This window comes from Trachemys scripta, chromosome 6 (genome assembly GCF_013100865.1).
Source record: "Trachemys scripta elegans isolate TJP31775 chromosome 6, CAS_Tse_1.0, whole genome shotgun sequence".
NCBI lineage: Eukaryota > Metazoa > Chordata > Testudines > Emydidae > Trachemys > Trachemys scripta.
Window position 1 is genome coordinate 95,677,555 of NC_048303.1, and position 17,360 is coordinate 95,694,914.

General features: G+C 45.7%; 1 protein-coding gene and 2 long non-coding RNA genes across 3 annotated transcripts in view; 1 reads left to right on the forward strand and 2 right to left on the reverse strand.

The window, feature by feature from the left end:
- Positions 1 to 3,924, reverse strand: part of GNA14 (G protein subunit alpha 14) — a 49,971-nt gene extending 46,047 nt beyond the window's left edge. Inside the window, exon 1 of the mRNA XM_034774064.1 lies at positions 3,233 to 3,924. Within this exon, the coding sequence (XP_034629955.1) occupies positions 3,233 to 3,353 (121 nt within the window). The 5' untranslated portion in view covers positions 3,354 to 3,924. The remainder of the gene's footprint in view (positions 1 to 3,232) is intronic.
- LOC117879109 overlaps positions 1 to 13,853 on the forward strand; it is a 24,522-nt gene extending 10,669 nt beyond the window's left edge. Inside the window, exons 2-3 of the long non-coding RNA XR_004646173.1 lie at positions 12,487 to 12,818; positions 13,770 to 13,853. This is a non-coding gene — a long non-coding RNA (uncharacterized LOC117879109). The remainder of the gene's footprint in view (positions 1 to 12,486; positions 12,819 to 13,769) is intronic.
- LOC117879110 lies at positions 12,464 to 15,949 on the reverse strand. Its single transcript, XR_004646174.1, has 2 exons — positions 15,841 to 15,949; positions 12,464 to 14,007 (listed from the first exon to the last, which is right to left on the reverse strand). It is a non-coding gene; the product is annotated as an uncharacterized LOC117879110 (long non-coding RNA).
- Positions 15,950 to 17,360: the final 1,411 nt, after the last annotated feature.

Sequence of the window (17,360 nt, forward strand, 5' to 3'; positions counted from 1 at the left end):
GGGGGGGGGGGGGGAGTATTTCATGGCAATATCATGGAAGTGCACGAAAACCTGAAACTGGACTAGATTAGGAACAACAGTGAAGCTTGTCGATTTGCCCTACCTAAGAAAATATAAATAAATACCACAAGTAAATTAGATTTTTAGACTATTCCATAATCTTCTTTATCAGAGATGTTCTTTGCAACATAGATATGAACTTTTTTTTTAAATCTGTTTTTTTTAAATCTCTCTCTCTCTCACACACACACACACACATACATACTTACACACACTTGCTACCAAGGATATTTTTTCCCTTGCTTGTAACTTCCTCGTCTGAGTACCTACAATACAGACACATAATATTGCTTGGGGCAGCAAAAAGTTTAGTTTAATGTTTACATGACAGATCAAGGATATCTTTGTGTAAAGAAAGGACAGGTGACATCTCCCCAGGAGGAAGCAGATATATTGGAAAACCTGCCAAGCCTCTCTCACTGAAAAGGCAAACTCACACATTTTTTATACATTTATATCAGATGAAAGAGTTTGCTCTGTTTAAATCTCCCTCATTTAGTGGCAGTGGAGGCAGAGGCTGTAGAAACAGAGGTCAAGTTCTAGAAGTACTAACTTTACTCTATCCTCTGTGCACTACACTCAGACTGTATCTATGATGGGCTTTTTTTTTCATAGATCCTTAGAGCTAGAAGCCAGAAGGGATCTTTAGATCAGTCAGACTTCCTATATATCACAGGCCATTATATTTCACCCACTTACCCCTGCATTCAATCTAATAAACTTGTTTTGCTAAAGCCTATCTTCCAGAAAGGCATCCGGTGTTTATTTGAAGTCTTCAAAAAATGGAGAATCTACCATTTCTCTTGGTAGTTTGTTTCAATGGTTAATCACCCTTACTGTTCTTAAAAGCTTCCCACTGTTATACTACCAGCTATGTGACCCCTGATACATTACCACCAGGGCAGTGGGAGCTTGAATGAAGACAAAATGCCAGTGTTTCATTTGTCCCTGCTCATAGCAAATCTAAACAAGTTGGTAAAAAGGCTTGCAGCTGTCAGCGCCTTGTCTCTACTAGAAGTCCCACCAACAATACCACCAGTGGAGCTGCACCACTACTAATGCAGCCATGGCAAATTTTAAGAAAAAAGTTCAGTGTAGACAGACAGAAATGGGCCCAGAATTGTGCATGGGAGAACTCTGGACCCCCACACAGCCATGTGTCCTTGAAGGAAAACTGCAGAGAAGACGCAGCCAGAGATTCCAACCACTATAGGCAGAAGCTGCCAAAAGTCGGGACCTCTGGATATTCAAAGAACTTCCTACAGTTTTGACTGGACTTTCTGTCTCCCTGATGACTGGCTGTTTGTGAGGGAGAGGGAAGGCAAGGTTGGAGAAATCTCTTCAGCTTCACTACATACCTCTTCTCTTACTCCCACCCTGTCCCCCTTCATCTTCTTCCCTTCCCCTTTCTTTCTATTTAGCTGATCCTCTTCTAACTAACTGATCTCCCCCCAGAAAAAACCATGGAACTAACATGTTTGTTGGTATCACATCGTCCACTGTGCTTGCGTGTTCTATCTCTTCCCTCATCCGCTGTCCATCTGGTCTATTTAGATTGTAAGTTTTTTGGAGCAAGAAAACCAGTGTCCAGCACAAAATGGCCCCATTCTTGTTTGGCCATTAGGCACGACAGTAGTAAACATGATTTCAACAGAAAAGCTGCTCCAGGCATCTCTCCAGGGCAATGTTTACATACAGATTGGACTAGGCAACCACTCGCTCCATGCTCTTCACAGATAGTATCATGTCAATAAACTATTCAAGTGTTTGCGAAGTGCAAGAATGACTGAAATCTCAAGTGTACGTGAGAAGCAATGGGTATTTATCTGCTCATGGTTGGGTTTCATACTGTGCTGAGGGATTTTATTTCCTGTAGACGCACATCTTACAAAAGAGTTTGAACATAATCGTACCATCACCACATCGTACAATAGTGTTACTGTGGTAGTCAAGGCCTTTCCTGATTTTTTTTAAACTTCTGTTTTATAAAAGGGACACCCGTGGCCCTGTGGGCACAAGGAAACTCAATCCTGTCATCCACCTCTGGAGAAGCGCCACCGGGGAAGCAGCAGCAGCAGCAGAAGCTATAGGTTAGGCGTAGCCTACACCAGGGTAGGCAACGTATGGCATGCGTGCCGAAGGTGGCACGCAAGTTGATTTTCAGTGGCACCCACACTGCCCGGGTCCTGGTCACCAGTCCGGGGGGCTCTGCATTTTAATTTTAAATGAAGCTTCTTAAACATTTTAAAAACCTTATTTACTTTACATACAATAGTTTAGTTATATATTATAGACATAGACAAAGAGACCTTCTAAAAACATTAAAATGTATTACTGGCACGCGAAACCTTAAATTAGACAGAATAAACAAAGACTCGGCACACCACTTCTGAAAGGTTGCCGATCCCTGGCCTACACTAATATTTTTTCTCTACAACTCCATGCCATTGCTGTGACTGAGGTCATTTCTCCAGTGGCTGTACCAGTACAGAAAAGGTGCAAGCAGCTCCCGGCATTTTATCTAGAGCTCCTCTGAGTAGCAAACAGGGTGGTAACTAAAATACCAGTGCTTCTTCCACACCAGCACTCCCACTGTCCTTCCTACCAACAGCAGGGCTGTACTGGTGGGCAGGGACGGGTCTCCGTTTTCCTGCTGTAAATGCAGCCAGAAGCTGCCTTGCTTACTGTACTTTTCATTGTCACGTTACCAGACCAAATGAAACCCTCAAAAACACCCAAAGGGAGAATGTCATTGGCAATGAATGGCGCTGCTCCAGGCAAAACGTTAGAAGTGGTTGGCTGACAGACAGACAGACGGACACACAGACACAAACACCGAATCAAAAATAACTGGTCAAAGTTTGAAATGTTGACTAAAAATGTCATTGAAAAATAGAATTTCGGGAAACGGTGCCAAGTTTTGCTATTAACAGGAGCCTGCTCCCACAGCCCCCTCAGCCCAGGGAACTCCTCTGGCCCCCGAAAAGAAGGGCTCTAGACGGGTATTATTATGCAACCATGCCAGTGCATTAGCAGAGGAGGGAGAGGGCTAGAGTGCCGCGTACCAACGGAGTCCTCCGCTTCCCCATCCCGGCACGGTCCCGGAGGCCTGGTGCGGAGTAACCGGGCTAGGCTGTAGAGGGGGGAGGAGAGGAGACGGCCACTCACTCACCCAGCAGCAGCAGCTTGAGCTCCCTGCGCGCGTCCCGCTTATCCCGGCGCAGCTGCCGCTCAATTTCCGCGCTGATCCGCTGCGACTCTTTCTCCTCCGCGGATAAGCAACATCCGGCCATGGTCAGCGCGGCAGCGGGCGGGCGAGGAGGAAGGAGCACGGCAGGGAAAACGCCACCCTCCCGGCCGCACCTGGTCCTCTGCGAACGCCGACGGGGTTGCGCCTCTCGCCAGCCCCGGATCCCCGCGGCACCGGCCGGCAAGGGCAGCGCGTCCGCAGGGCTCCGGAGCAGACGAGTCCCACGCAGGGAGGTGGCAAAGCGAACGGGGATGTGAGGGCCACGGCCGCGTCCCTACTGGGTGTCTCTCCGCCTCCCGCGGGAGCGCTGAGCCGCGCTCGGTGGGTTGGGCTCTCCTCGCCCCCCGGGCACTGGGCTCAGAGGCAGGGAGGAGGTGGCGGCGCGGGGAGGGGCAGGTGCTTTTGTGTCTCGTTGCCTCTCCTTTCTCGTGGGTTAATATTTGCAAATGCGTCTGCGAGTTTCACGAGAGACACGCGGCAATGGTGGGGAGGAGGAGACCCCCCCCCCGGAGGCGGTGGGACAAATGAAACCTCCGGGCCGCGGCTCCTTGTCTGGAGAGGGAGCCAGGCAGCAAGGAAGGAGCAGCCTCCAGCCCCAATGGACTGCTCTCGGCTCTGCCTGCTGCTGCTGGAGACGTGGGGGAGGCGGGGCGTCTTGCAAGCAAGCTCATTCCCACTGGCGGCGGGAGTCCAGCAGGGCGCTGGAGCAAATGGCGCCTGGTAGTTAATAATAATAAATTAATAATTTGAAAAAGGCTGGAGTCAGGAGCGGGGGAGGGGAGTCAGTGCCACTGCCTTCAGCCCCGCTGGGAACCCCTTTCCCGTGGGAGAAGTTGTCTGTCCGTACGTAACGCGGCCCCGGCTGCTCATCTGCAGGCGAACAGCCCCGCGCGCCCAGGCTTCCTCTTTAATTGAAATATCCCTGCTCCGACAGGTGAGCGGCTGCTGCCTCCACCTCCCCAGCAGCGGGGTAGAGTAGGCGCTGCTGCCGGGCAGGGACAGCAAACCAGGCGCGAGCTGCTGAGCTCGGGGAGGGGGGGCTCGCCTCGCCTCTCGGGAACAGAACTTGTTTCGCTTGTCAGCCTCTTTCTGCTCACACTTCCCTCGGCTGGAATCTGCAGCCTGGATTCATAACCTAGAGATTAATCAGTTCCAGCGATCTCACTGGAATGAGTGCAAACCTGTTTGTTGAAGTTGAGACAATCCGAAATGCATACTGTCATTCTGCCAAGTTACACGGGGGTGCTGGTCTTTAAACTACATGGCTGGCTGACTCACTGAGGGACACACCACAAACTAGAAGAGGAAGAAAGCTTAAGTGGATGCGGGATTCGTTTATTTAAGAGGTCTAAAACTTCCATTAGGAGAATGAGTCCACATTTCTAGTGTTAAGAATTGATAGTACATTAGCGAAATCAGCTAACCCCAGTTTGGTGTGGGAAGAGATTTGACACCCAAATGGAGTGATGCACTTTGAAATCTGGTGTAATTGAGGGATATGTTGGGAGTGAGGTGGAGAGAAAGTTTTGTAGCGAAGTAGGTCTGATAGGTCAGGTTTCACATTTGTTATTCTCTCATTTAGAAATGACACTTGTATAAAAATGCATAGTATATCTCCCAACATTGTGTGACTCCCGCCCCCCATCTTTCTTTCTCCAAAAGAAAAGTCACAATAACTGAAACTATTTGACCCTTTGGTTGCAGCTCTTCATTTCTGAGGCATTGTACAATTAGTCACATTTCTCTCTTTGGCTTACATACTTACTTTATATTTAGCTGTACAGATATTACTTTCCATGTTGTGGTGGGGGGGCACGGGACTTGGCAGAGCCCAGCTTGCACATAGAAGACACTGCTGGGGGGAGGGAGAGGGAAGTAGAGGGTTCCTGGCAGCTGCAGCGTCCAGCATGCTTTGAGGGAAGGAGAGGGCCAGCACGCAGGACACTCCTTGCAAGCCTGGGACCAAGCATCAGGCTGTTTCTCCCTCTGATCCCTGGGCTCGGAGGGTGGGGGGAGATGGGTATCTGGGGCTAGAGGGGGGCCTAGCTGTGTTCTGGGGCATGTGGACAGGTATCTGGGCTGGGGTCCCCACAGTTGGGCTCTGGGGAGGAAGGGAGCTCAGGTGTATTGGCTGAAGGGGCCCGCCATTGGGCTCTAAGTGAGAGGGGTTGTGGGTGTCTGGCCCCCGGCTGGGCCCTTGGGGGAGAGAAGGGGGTAGAGAAACAGGAACTGGGTTGTCATAGTGGTTTTTTTAAATCTCTACTCCTGGGGGAATTGTGTGTGTGTCCCTATTGTTACAGACATATTTGCTGACAGGTATTTTGAAATAAATTATAAAAATAATTGAAGCTGGCATGATTATGTAGTGTTATTTTGACAAATAAAATTCACAGAATTTTAAAATATTGTGCACAGAATTTTTAATTTTTTGGCACAGAATGCTGCCAGGACATTAAGGTTCAAATATTACCCTCTCCTCCATGGGTGCAGAGGGCTCACTTGCAACAGAAATTATGTAGTACCCTTGCACAAAGGGGAAGGGATTGTGTGTGTTTCTAAGGATGATTTAAAAAAAAAATTTGGAGGGGGAGGAAATATTTACTATGCATTAAAGGGGGAATCCAGAAACTGACACAGTTGGGTGCCCTACTGCGTACGGATACATATACTTGTCTGAACTTTTCTCTCTCCTCCTTGCTACTCCATTCCTTGGTCTCTGTCTTCCTTCTCTTGGTTACATTTTTCATCTAACATTTCAGTGGATTTTTCTTATTTTTTACCTCTCACTTTTCTGTTCTCTCCTCCCCAATCCACAACCACACACACACACACTTCATCTCTTCTAAGCAGAACACAAACCCAGTAAGGATAGCTGAACTTTTGAACTTGCAACATTTGCTTGGATTCAATACCCAGGAGATGATTCTGTCTCTTACAGTGTAGGCAGCTATGGACAATGAAGGCATCACAAAGATAAGCAAATATTTATTTAAACAGGCACAAATTATTCATTTAAAAAGATTTCTCCTGCAGTGTGTGGTTGACTTAAGTTTATGCTGTGAATAAACATTTTAAAATAATTTTAAATAAAAAATTTCAAGGTGGTGAACTTAAGTTAATAACAAATACCTCTTACCTCATGGTTAAAATACCTGAGTGTTTAAGATTTAATAGCTAATGCTAAGTAAACACTGAGTCTTTTTTGGAATATTAACTTCTGATAATATCCCTTCTCACATGAGAGGGGTTTAAAGTAAAGGGGCAAACTCCCTTACCTTTGCTAACCCTAGAGTTTCATATGAACAGTGATTATTCTTTGAATAATATTATTCAGAATGGGTCAGCTGATCATTGCTAGTATAGGTAAATATTTGCCCTGTCCAACAACATTTTACAGCCAGCACGTACAGTTTGAGATAAGTATGAGAGGATTAGTTTATTGTAAACTTTAGAGATGTGTACACAGTAGTATGATTCCCACCCTAACAACTGTAAAAATTCAAACCGTAAAGGTGTTCTAACATTGGGACAGGGAATTATTGTATGGGAAGTTCCAATTCAAGGGAAAGAATTCCAAAGGATCAATAGCCTAAATTTAATCTCTTATGCCCCTGTTTAACTTTGTGCACCTGAGTTTGTCCCATTGACTTCTCTGGGATTATTCACATGTATGAAGTTAAGGATTGATACAAGAGTTTTCGGGATTGAGGCCTTATTTATCTGGTCTGTTAGTGTAAAAGACTCTTGGGGGCAAAGGTTTGCATCTACTACCCATCTATGGAGAAAATATCATTTTAAAAAAAAGTGAAACCCAAACCCCTCACCAGGGACTCACCAATAACATAAAGATGGCCCTAACACCATAGTGGTGATCAAGGGAAGACAGGAAGTGGGTGGGAGAAAGGAATCCCATAAACCTTCCTGCCTCAGTGAAAGTAAGGCAGAGATTAGACCTCTTGTGATTTTGATTTGGATTTGTTTGGAAGAGTTTCAAGTTCTGTACAATGATAATGTCCCTAAGGACTTCTCAGCCATTAGGAAGAGCGAGTTCCTTACCCCTAAAGGATTACAGTGATCAGGGGCAAGAACGCCTCTGACTTCCAGATATGCTTACATTTTAAAAAATCCCATCTGCTCCCCTTTACAACCTGGAGTTATGAGAAGTGACTCCAGCTAAGTCTGTAGGAGGTCCATGAGGCAATATGGCCTTGTATCGTAAATTGGGCAATTATGGAATAAGGTCATGTGCTGGAGTTCTCTTTCCTAAATACTGCAATTTTTTTTAACTTGTTGCCCAGATAAACTGTTCTTCCCTAGGGGCTGATCAGCCTGCAGGTGAGCAACACCTCTTGCCCTCTAGGCCTTAGGGTTTATGCAGCTCAGAAGGCTACGGATATTTTATGCCAGAATGGGCCCTTAAACCTTTATGTAAATACAAAGAAACTTTATATCAATAGGAAGTCTGTGTGCAGATCAAGACCAGTATATACACACTCATCCTAAACAACCTGGCAGCATGACTCAAACTGTACTACCAGGGCCACCTCTGGCTGCCCCAGACCTTCTTAAAGAATGGTGCTCCAACACAAAGGGGCTCTGGGAAAGGCCACTTCCTACTAATCTTCATAGAATTACAGAGTACAGATAGGAATATCACACCTCCTACCACTACCAAACCAGGTCTACTCATTCTCTCCCCCGCAGTGGATATCCAGACCACATGGAAAACTTTCAAGAGGGTCCCAAGAGAAGTAATGTAAAAAAAGGATGATGATCCCAAAATTTTGGGACTATGATCTGGTCCTTGGTTCTGAGTTAATTATATTTGAACTATCCACCTGGGAGAGAAATTCTGCCCTTAGATACACAGAACTCCCCTGAACTAAGCAAAGTTGTATGTGTATTTTTGAGAGCAGACTCTAGATCTGTTCCTCACCCCTCACTAGTTGCAGGGTACTTAAGTATAATCATATATCGTCATCAGAACTTGATCATCTCTTTATTGTCCCTTTTAGAAAACATCTCCAAGTTGTGTGTGGGGGGAAATGTTTACATATCACTGTGTTAAGAGGTGGACCATCTTAGGCAACCTTTTGTGGCCAGGTGTTGCACACCAGGTGAGCCCTACCTTTCTTTCCCCATCCCCCAGTCAGTGTAAATAAATCATCTTGCACAGAATGGGGCTATGAGAAACAAAAGCAAATACATCAAAATAAGAATGTCTTCTTTAATGGAAGTCTAGGGAAGGAGCCCTTGGAATACAAGTTCCAAGCTCCTTATTTCAGTACCCTGATCAAATTCCAAACCAAAGTCTCTGTACCTGGTCAGACTACTCTCCATGGAGAGAGATTACCCCTCTTGCAGACTTTCAGGTTCTATTCTCCTCCCCTTGCTCACTCTCCTATTCCTGCTTAAGCAGGTCACCAAAGTGAAGCAGGGAGTCTCCATAACTGCACCTATGCGATTCTGTTTGTGAGCCCCAGGAGGTCCTTAAAGGGCTAGTATACTCCTTACATACTAGCATTGGGTTTGCTGATTGACTAACAGTGTTTCTCAACTGGTGGGTTGTGACACCCGAAAAGTCACAAAAGGCAATCAAGGGATCATGAGGTGTTGAACATTTTATTCCAATCTAAGGAAAAGATAACATCTCTCCCTCACGACCCACAGACCCATAGCCTTCAAGGTCAAATATTCTTTATCAGCCTCTTGTACCACACAAAATAATATAAAAAAATCCTGTAAATTTATCATTGATACTTTGATAGTAGATGTATGGAGATCACAAACATTTTTTCTTGGAATAAGGGGTCACCAACCTGAAAGGGTACTCAGTAGCAACCAGGAAAGAATAAAGTATGTACTGTATTTTGGTGTGGGGTCAAGATCTAAAGGAAAGCTGTAGTGGAATTTACTTCCAGTTACTTCGCAATTCTCTAACTTCTTAAACAACTTCCCTACAGAAAGATAATTGATGGAATGAAAAAACAAACAAAAACCTCATGCCTAACAGAATGAAGAAACATGGCAATTCACAGTCTGGAATAAATATAATGCATTGCTCCCTGAAGGTGTGAAAGTCTCTGAACAGGAGTCTAAACTAAGTTGAACTTGCTGTAAGATCTCATGGTGACAGATTGCTGGAGCCAGTTGGCCCAGTCTCAGAGCCATTGAGCCTGGAAAAAGTGTGGACTTTTGGGGCCTGGCACTCTAAAAGGGTTACTCTTCAGAGGCTGTATAAAGGCTGGACGCCTAGCACAGACCCTATAAATCCATGACACACAATCTTGCTATATACTGTTCCCTCTTTATAAAATTCTGAAAATACACCTATTCAGCTTTGTCTCTGGAGTCTGTTATTAATGCCTTCTTTTGAAACATGCTCTTTATAACATCAAACACTTGTCTACCAATAGCAAAGGCAGCAGTAGAATGGTATTAGGAATGATTGTTGTGGACACAGCAGAAAAATGAGGATGGATGCATGCATGGAATTAAACTGCAGGCCACAATTTTTATTAAAGTTTAACACAAGGGAGAGGCATTACCTGCCCATCATCCATATTTCCTATTCTGGCATTTAATTGGTTCCAGTGGGGGAAGAGGGGGTTATAGGACTCCTTGCCATATAACCAGTTGTGTGGGATAGGCTGACCTCAGCCTGCACTTCCAGGACTCAGCTTTCTCTGAGGGCTTGTCGACACTACAGCCTAAGTCAATATAACTTACATCACTCAGGGGTGTGAAAAAGCCTCCCTCCCCGCCCCATGCACGTTTTGCACTGTCCCCACAGGCACTATGTCAGCAGGAGATGCTCTCCCATTGATGTAGCTTCTGCTTCTTGCTGAGATGGAACTATTATGCTGACTGGAGAGCGCTCTCCTGTCGGCATAGCGTGTCTTCACCAGATGTGGTGCAGCTGCACGATGTAATGCTGTAGTATAGACTTGCCCTGAGTCCTAGCCCCCTCCTCCCTGTGAAGGGGACAAAGGGTGAAGCAGGGTGGGCTGTTGGAACAGAGCCAAATGGGCTCCACATGGTCCCTGGGCTGGGCTAAATCCTGGGAGTTCAGAAATGCTGGCCAATCAGCATCTCTCTCCCCCAGCTGGCCAATGTGTCAGACTCCCAAGGAAGGGGCTACCTATTTTTCCTTGGCAAGTGTCTCTTTCCCTTGCCGCTGGGACTGTCCCCCTTTCACTGCTAGCCCCATCAAGTTACCCACATCAACAGGTGTGGGGGGGTTGGCATTTTTATGATTCAGACAGAAAACAAGGAACATTTTGAAAAATAGGGCCCTGATTCTCCACTGCATTCAGTGTGTAGTCATATATATCTGAGAATAATAGGTGTAAAATATTATCACTACTCTAAGTGAAGAACTCCAGTTTGGTAGCATTTTACATCTACTTTCGACAGGATTAATTACTATGGCTACAATGCAGTGGAGAACCAGACTGTTAAATGTTATGTGTACTTCCAAATCAGGATATTAAAGTGAATTATGTTCTACAATAACTCAAGATCTTGTATGACTAAATGGCTTTTCTTCAGGATGGGTGTTTTAGTTTCTGTTTGTATTGTTATTTAACACAGTGAAAGTTTCACTCCAGCTGACTTCTTTATTGTATTTGGCAGTCTGTGTATTTTGTGAATTTCACTGCTCAGTAATTCCCAGTAGCTACACTCCTTAAAAGGAATTGGCTCAGAGAAACTTTCTTACTAGCCCAAACAAGTTTGACAGGTTTAATGACCCCAAAATATTGGTGCAGTGAAAAATAACCTAGATTCAGTCATCTTCAAAGTACACATTACATCCAGTTTTATCCCTGAGTTGAACAGAAGAATTTGGGTAAGAGGGTACCAGTCAAAGTATGGTAACATTAATATAGTCAAAGGAAAAATCAGTAGAACAAAATGATGTTTTAAATAAAATAATCATAATTCAATAGATATTAGTGGCTACTTGTAATAGAATTACCTGAGAAATGAGCAACTGCAGTACATATCTAATTTTGGCAGAGTTATTTCTGAGACTTTTATCATCACAATCAAATATGATCAATTTTATTGCGTGTTAGGAGAAATCCAATCTTTGCAACATGGACTAATACTCCCCCTTGCCTGTAAATAAATTACAAAAAATAAAAACAGTGTTGAGATCCAAGAGAATCTGCTGATAGCCCATCTCATTCGAGGAATGGGAAAGAAGAGATAAGGATGACTATAAGGATGACTAACAAATGATGAAGTAATGAAGGTTAGGAAAATATCAAATAATCTGCTCTTGTAAAGGTGAAAAGGAGATAAGCCTCTCCTTAACCCCCTCACTGCTAAAGGCTTGTCCACACATGGATTTATTTAGGAACAGCTATTCCCGAATAACTCCATGTGTGATCACTTTAAGTGCATTGTTTCTGTTAAGAGTCACTGAAGTGCATCTCACAAATTGTTACAAAGAGTGCAGGAATGAAGGCGTTAAAGCACCATGTGTGTTCCATTCAGTAAAACCCAAGTCATTTTGTTTGTAGGGGAAAAACATTTTTTATTATTACAGTGACTAATCATTAATATTATATAAGTATGTTCAACAATTGTGGAAGAATGGAAACCACAGGCAGCCACAGTCTCCTGGTGTAATAATGGTGGCTCCAAATGGCTATCTTTAAAGTGTCTCAATTTCAATTTTATTTTTAGGCTTTATTACTCTTACACAGTAATTGTAATTCTTGGGCACCTGCTCAGGAAGTTAATTGCTGATCTGATCTTGTCCCATCTTTTGGCTGACAGAAAGATTTTGTGGGCCTGCGTGTCTATCAAGGTGACCTAGGTGCTGAGATAGTTGAAGATGATTCTTTCAGAAATGTACTATAAATCTATGCTGTTCCAATGTTTGGATTGTTAACTGAGTCATTTGACTGGATCCCTCATTGGGTGGGACTCTGAGTTCAATGTAATCCAGGAAAGGGTATACTTGTAGTCCCTTCTGCTTGAGATAAGCCACAAGAAAAACAAGGACTTTTAAGAACACTGGAGGCATGGAAGAAACAAGATTGAGCAATGGTCCGAGAATGTCTTCTCCTCAGAGACTCAATCATGTCTATTTGCAAATGATGATCTATGACCTTTGTCTTTATTTTTATTTATTTGGGGGGGTTTTTTTTTGGTCTCTTTTGCAGATTTGAGTATACTGGAGAAGGGAGAAAACAGCAATTTGGAATCATTGACAATTTTGTGATGTATCCTTGTTGAACCACACATCCAAGACCCATCTCTCCAATGTAGAGAGAGATCATTGGTCCTTGAATTGTAATAGTTTCCCCTCTAGGCGTTGCTTGTCAGAACTTTCCTGACTGTAGTCAGGCATTGTTTCTAATATTGGAATTTGCATTGCTGGAAGATTGGTCTCTGCCCTTTCTGGGTTTAGACTTGTTCCATTTGCTTTTGCTGTAATCTCACCTTCTGTACATAGAGGAGTAGCCATGAAAAGGATATTTAGACCCGTAATAAGGTAGGCTATCCCTTTTTCCTGGATTTAGAGGGGTTCTCTAAGGGCTTTTTTGATTTATCTGAGTATTCCACCACCACTTGTGTAATGGCTCCATTGATAGCCAACCTCCTGGATATTTCAAAACTGATAACATGAGTTTGGCCTGTATATTGCCTTTCCAGGCTCATAACCAGAGGTGCCATCTGGTCATCACTTTGGAGACCATGGCATGTGCTGAAAACATTAAAACATCCCTTGTTGTAGCAGCTATGAATGGTGAAGCCATTGAGATTTCCTTTAACTCCAAAACTACCTGTAATGATTTCTAAGCCTTTTTTTGGGGGGGGAGAGGGCAAATCTGATTGCCAAACTGTCAGCCCAGGCCTATATTACTCTTGCAAAACATGTCACAGCAGAAGCCCTCAGAGAGGAAGATGCAGCCTCAAACAGAGTGCAATGATATTTCTATTCTGTGGGTTCTTTTGGGAAAAACTACCCTTCAACTAGGTTAGCAGTGTCTTTGACTAATACTGAAACAGCTACATCCACTTTGGGAAGAGACAAAATCTGCTCTGCTATGGTACACATTGTAGAATTTTTTGACATGCCTCATGGACCAGTGGTTCACAAAATGGGATTCCTGGACGGGTCTGTCGTGGGTTATGTGGGGGCCCATCCCTTGAGCCAGAGCCAGAATGCACACAGTGCATGGGTCACACTGGAAGGAGCATTCCCAAGCTAGGGAGGGCATTCCAGTAGTACTGGAAATAAAAGGGGTCCGGGACACTTAATAAGGTGCCAAACAGGTCCTTGGGGGGGAAAAGTTTGGGAACCACTGTCATAGACTTTGCTGGTGTTCTCCTTTTGACCTTAATTATTTTGTGAAGAGAATGTGTGGTTCAGATTTTGAAGCAGTTGGAAAATACTTTTTGGTAATTTCTGTACCAACCCTCTCTCCTTCCTCCTCCTCAGAATCTTTTCTAATGGGCTCATCTGATGGAACAACCAAGTATCTAATCACCTTTCATAACATCTTCACATATGATTCAGCTGGGAGAAGATTCTCTTGCTTTGCTTCATTCTGCGATTCACACTGAGATTGAGAGTTCACCTTCCTCCTATGAAGATGATCCTGACTTTCCTCTTTACTTCTTTTTTCTTCTTTTGGACTTAGATTGAACAGATTTCCTATCCTTTCTTTGGTGATACCCTAGATGAGGATGAAAATGAATTAAATGATGATGAAGAAGAACCACCGAACACATACACAACTCTGTTCTTTTCGTCGTACTTTTTCTTTCCATGTATGAAAACCTTCGGAGCAGAGTCTTTAGCTCTGGCGCCCTCTGGTGATGAGTCAGAGAAAAGCTATCCCTAGAAGAACAGGCCAATTTTTCTCCTAAGTTTCTAAGGTAATTTCTTGAACCCTTTGCCCCAGTTTTTAATTTTACTCCTTCAGGGAGGTGGGGATTGGGAACCTGGGTCAGATGAGGAGTCCTGAGAACCTCTTTGACTAGCAGGCCTTGATCTCTTAATCTTTTCCCTTTAGATAGTGGATAGAATGTGTGTAATGGGACACTGCTGCGCTGCCTGGGGGCTCATAAGATGGTGGGCTCTGAAGTAAAGGCACTTTTTGTGCCAAATCCAAGCGCTCCCTAACCAAAGAGGGAATTTCTTCCTGAGGGGAGATTCCCTTCTTCTGCCCTCATTTCAGAATTCCTGACTTCCCCAGGGTCTAAGATAGGAAAATGAATTACCCAACAAGGGCCGGGAAGTGACCTGTGCTGCAGGAGGATGCATGCCCCAGATGGTCTAACCATCCACCCCTTGCTCTGTCTATGGTGGATTTAACCCCTGTGGTAGGCCGCTGCCCTTTGATGTGACTGCCTCTGGTGGCCGAAGGGCTCTCTTCATTTTTCTGCCCTCCTTTGAGGCATTTACAGCCCAGCTGTCACTCCCCGCTGGTGGGGAACTCCTGGGGAACAATCTCCTGGGTTGGGGTCAGGAGGCCAAAGCTAAACCTTTCTGACCCAGCAGATGAGGAGTCTGGAATGCACAAGGCACAAACTTCTCCCCTTCTGCACCCTCAGGCAGAGATACAGAGCAGGAAGAAGGCAGCCTCGGTCTCCTGTTTAGATTCTTCTCCTCCATCCTCTTAGCCTTTACCTGAGCAGTCAGGGGATGTGAGGCAGGCACTGTGATAATTCCAGGAAGGAGACAAACTACCTCTTCAGGTTTGTTTGTTTGTTTTCGGTGAATTCTCTCTCTCTCTGGCAGGTGATTCCCCCATCCAGCCAGTAACTATAGGAGGCAGAACAAAAGTGAGGGAGTTTCCAGAAGGTGGGGACTAGTCCCTCAACCAATCAGCTTTGATTCTGCCCCCTGCAGCTACAGACAGGGGACAACTAGGGTTGCCAACAGTCCCATATTACAAGGGACGTCCCTTATTTAAATAGAAAATTGCCTATCACTTACTAAATCAGTATGGGACCCCCTTTATCCCATATTTCAACATATTAAAAATAATACCATTATGCAAAGCCAGTTTTAATATTACCTTACCTTCCAGTTATATAAAGTTTGTAAAATAATATAATGTAGTAATGCAGAATCAGTCCCATGATTTACTGAACCAATGTTCCTATCATGCAGAGGTTCCCAAACTATGGGGCACAGCATATGGTTATCGGGGGCACAAGACCTGATGGGGCCATGCTGAAAGGCTAGAGTCAGGAGGGGGCTCTCTCCGGCAGGGGAAGTGGACAGGGCTCTGTGCATATGGTCTTGGCTACCGGGATTGGCTCCCTGCCTGCCTTGCTCCTCCACTGCTGCAGCTGCCACAAACCAGTAGTTATGCTCCTCTGTTGGGGACATTGGCAGAGACTCTGTGAGAGTGAAACAAACAGCTACATCCTGGGAGTACTGACCCCCTTGCCAGATAGAGCCCTTTCCTGACCCTGGCCCTTCAGCGAAGCTCCAAGGCGCACAGAAAGTAGACAGGGCCATGCTTACAGGCTAGAGTCAGCAGGGGGCCAGTACTCACAGGTGCATCTTTCCACTCCCTTCCAGACCCTGTTGATTTCTGGAGCTGTGTCTCCGCAGCCAACTGTCGCATGGTTAGTAATTCTACTTCTGAGGGCATTCTGCACCAAAAAAATTCTGTGCCAAAAAAAAATATATTAAAATTCTGCAAAATTCTGCAAATTTTATTTGTCAGATTAATGTGGAGGCTCCATCATGGCATCAGGGAGATCACGGTGTAGCTCCCCCCATCCACCCAGGGACATGGACTCAGGGGTGAGGCTACACCCAACCCTGACACAGTGCAGGGACCTGGCTTGCCTCAGAAACACCCCAGGGCCCAGCTCCTCTGTGTGGGCAGGTAGGCTCAGCAAGGCAGGATCCAAATATGGAGGGGCTTAATGTGGGGGGATCCAGGCATGGGTTGAGAGGGTTTTGTGTGCGGAAATCTGGGTGCGGGTGGCTCAGTGGGGGGATCCAGGTGCAGGGTGGATCTGGATGCACAGGGGCTTGTTGGGGGCTTCTGGGTGCAATGATAATGGGACTCTGCAGGGGGGTCCATAGGAAAGTGGTTGGGGCTCAGTGGCGGGGTGTGTGGGGGTCTGCATGTGGGAGGATAGAGCTTAGCAGGGGGGTCTGCATGTGGGGGATCAATGGGCAGTCCAGATGGTGGGGAAGTGGGTCTCAGTGGGGTGAGGAACCAGGTGCAGCTGGTTGGGGCTTGGTGGGGTGGGGATCTGGGGGCGGATGGCTCGTTGGGGTGATCCAGGTGCAGGGGTAGTGGGGCTCATCGGGGGTGTTCTGAGTGCAGGGGCATTGAGGCTCAGCGGGAGGGTCTGGGTATGAGGGGTCTGGATGCACGGGGGTTGGGTGGATGGGGGAGCAGCTCCCTGTACAGGAATCCCTCCCTCTGCAGGTGCAGGAAGCTGGGGGCAGGGGGAGTTTGCAGAGCTTCCTGCAGCCAGGGGAGAAATTTGGGGGGGTGGGTCTAACCTGGCCCTAGATGCCGTGCAGGGGAAGAAGTAGTCCTGTCCTTCCCAGCCCAGCCAGTACTAGCAGCTGAGCCCGGCGCAGGGTAGGAGCCACCAGCCGGATCTTCCCCAGTCCTGCCTTCTGCCCCACAATGATTTACCTCTCTGCCGGCTGCCCTGGGTGCCTGAAACATACTGCTGGGGAGGGTTGCATGACCGCTGTTGTAGTTTCCCTTTGCTTCCCTGTCAGAAAGTCATTTTTCTGTGGGGAAGCAAAGAAATCTGCAGGGGACATAATTCTGTGTATTTGCAGTGGTGCAGTATTTCCCCAGGAGTATAACTCCCACCCTCTGTGGTACTGGGGACCCCACCGTTGACCCCTGTGGGTACAGTGTATTCTTCCCCAGTTTGGCACCCCAAACTGCCAGACGGGTGCTAAGAAAACAATCCCGTATTTTTGAAATATAATGTTGGCAATCCTAAGGGCAACCCACAGAGAAAATGTGTGGATCTAGCCCTGCGGGAGAATCTAACAATACATTTGTGGATACAGAGATATGTAGACAAGGAA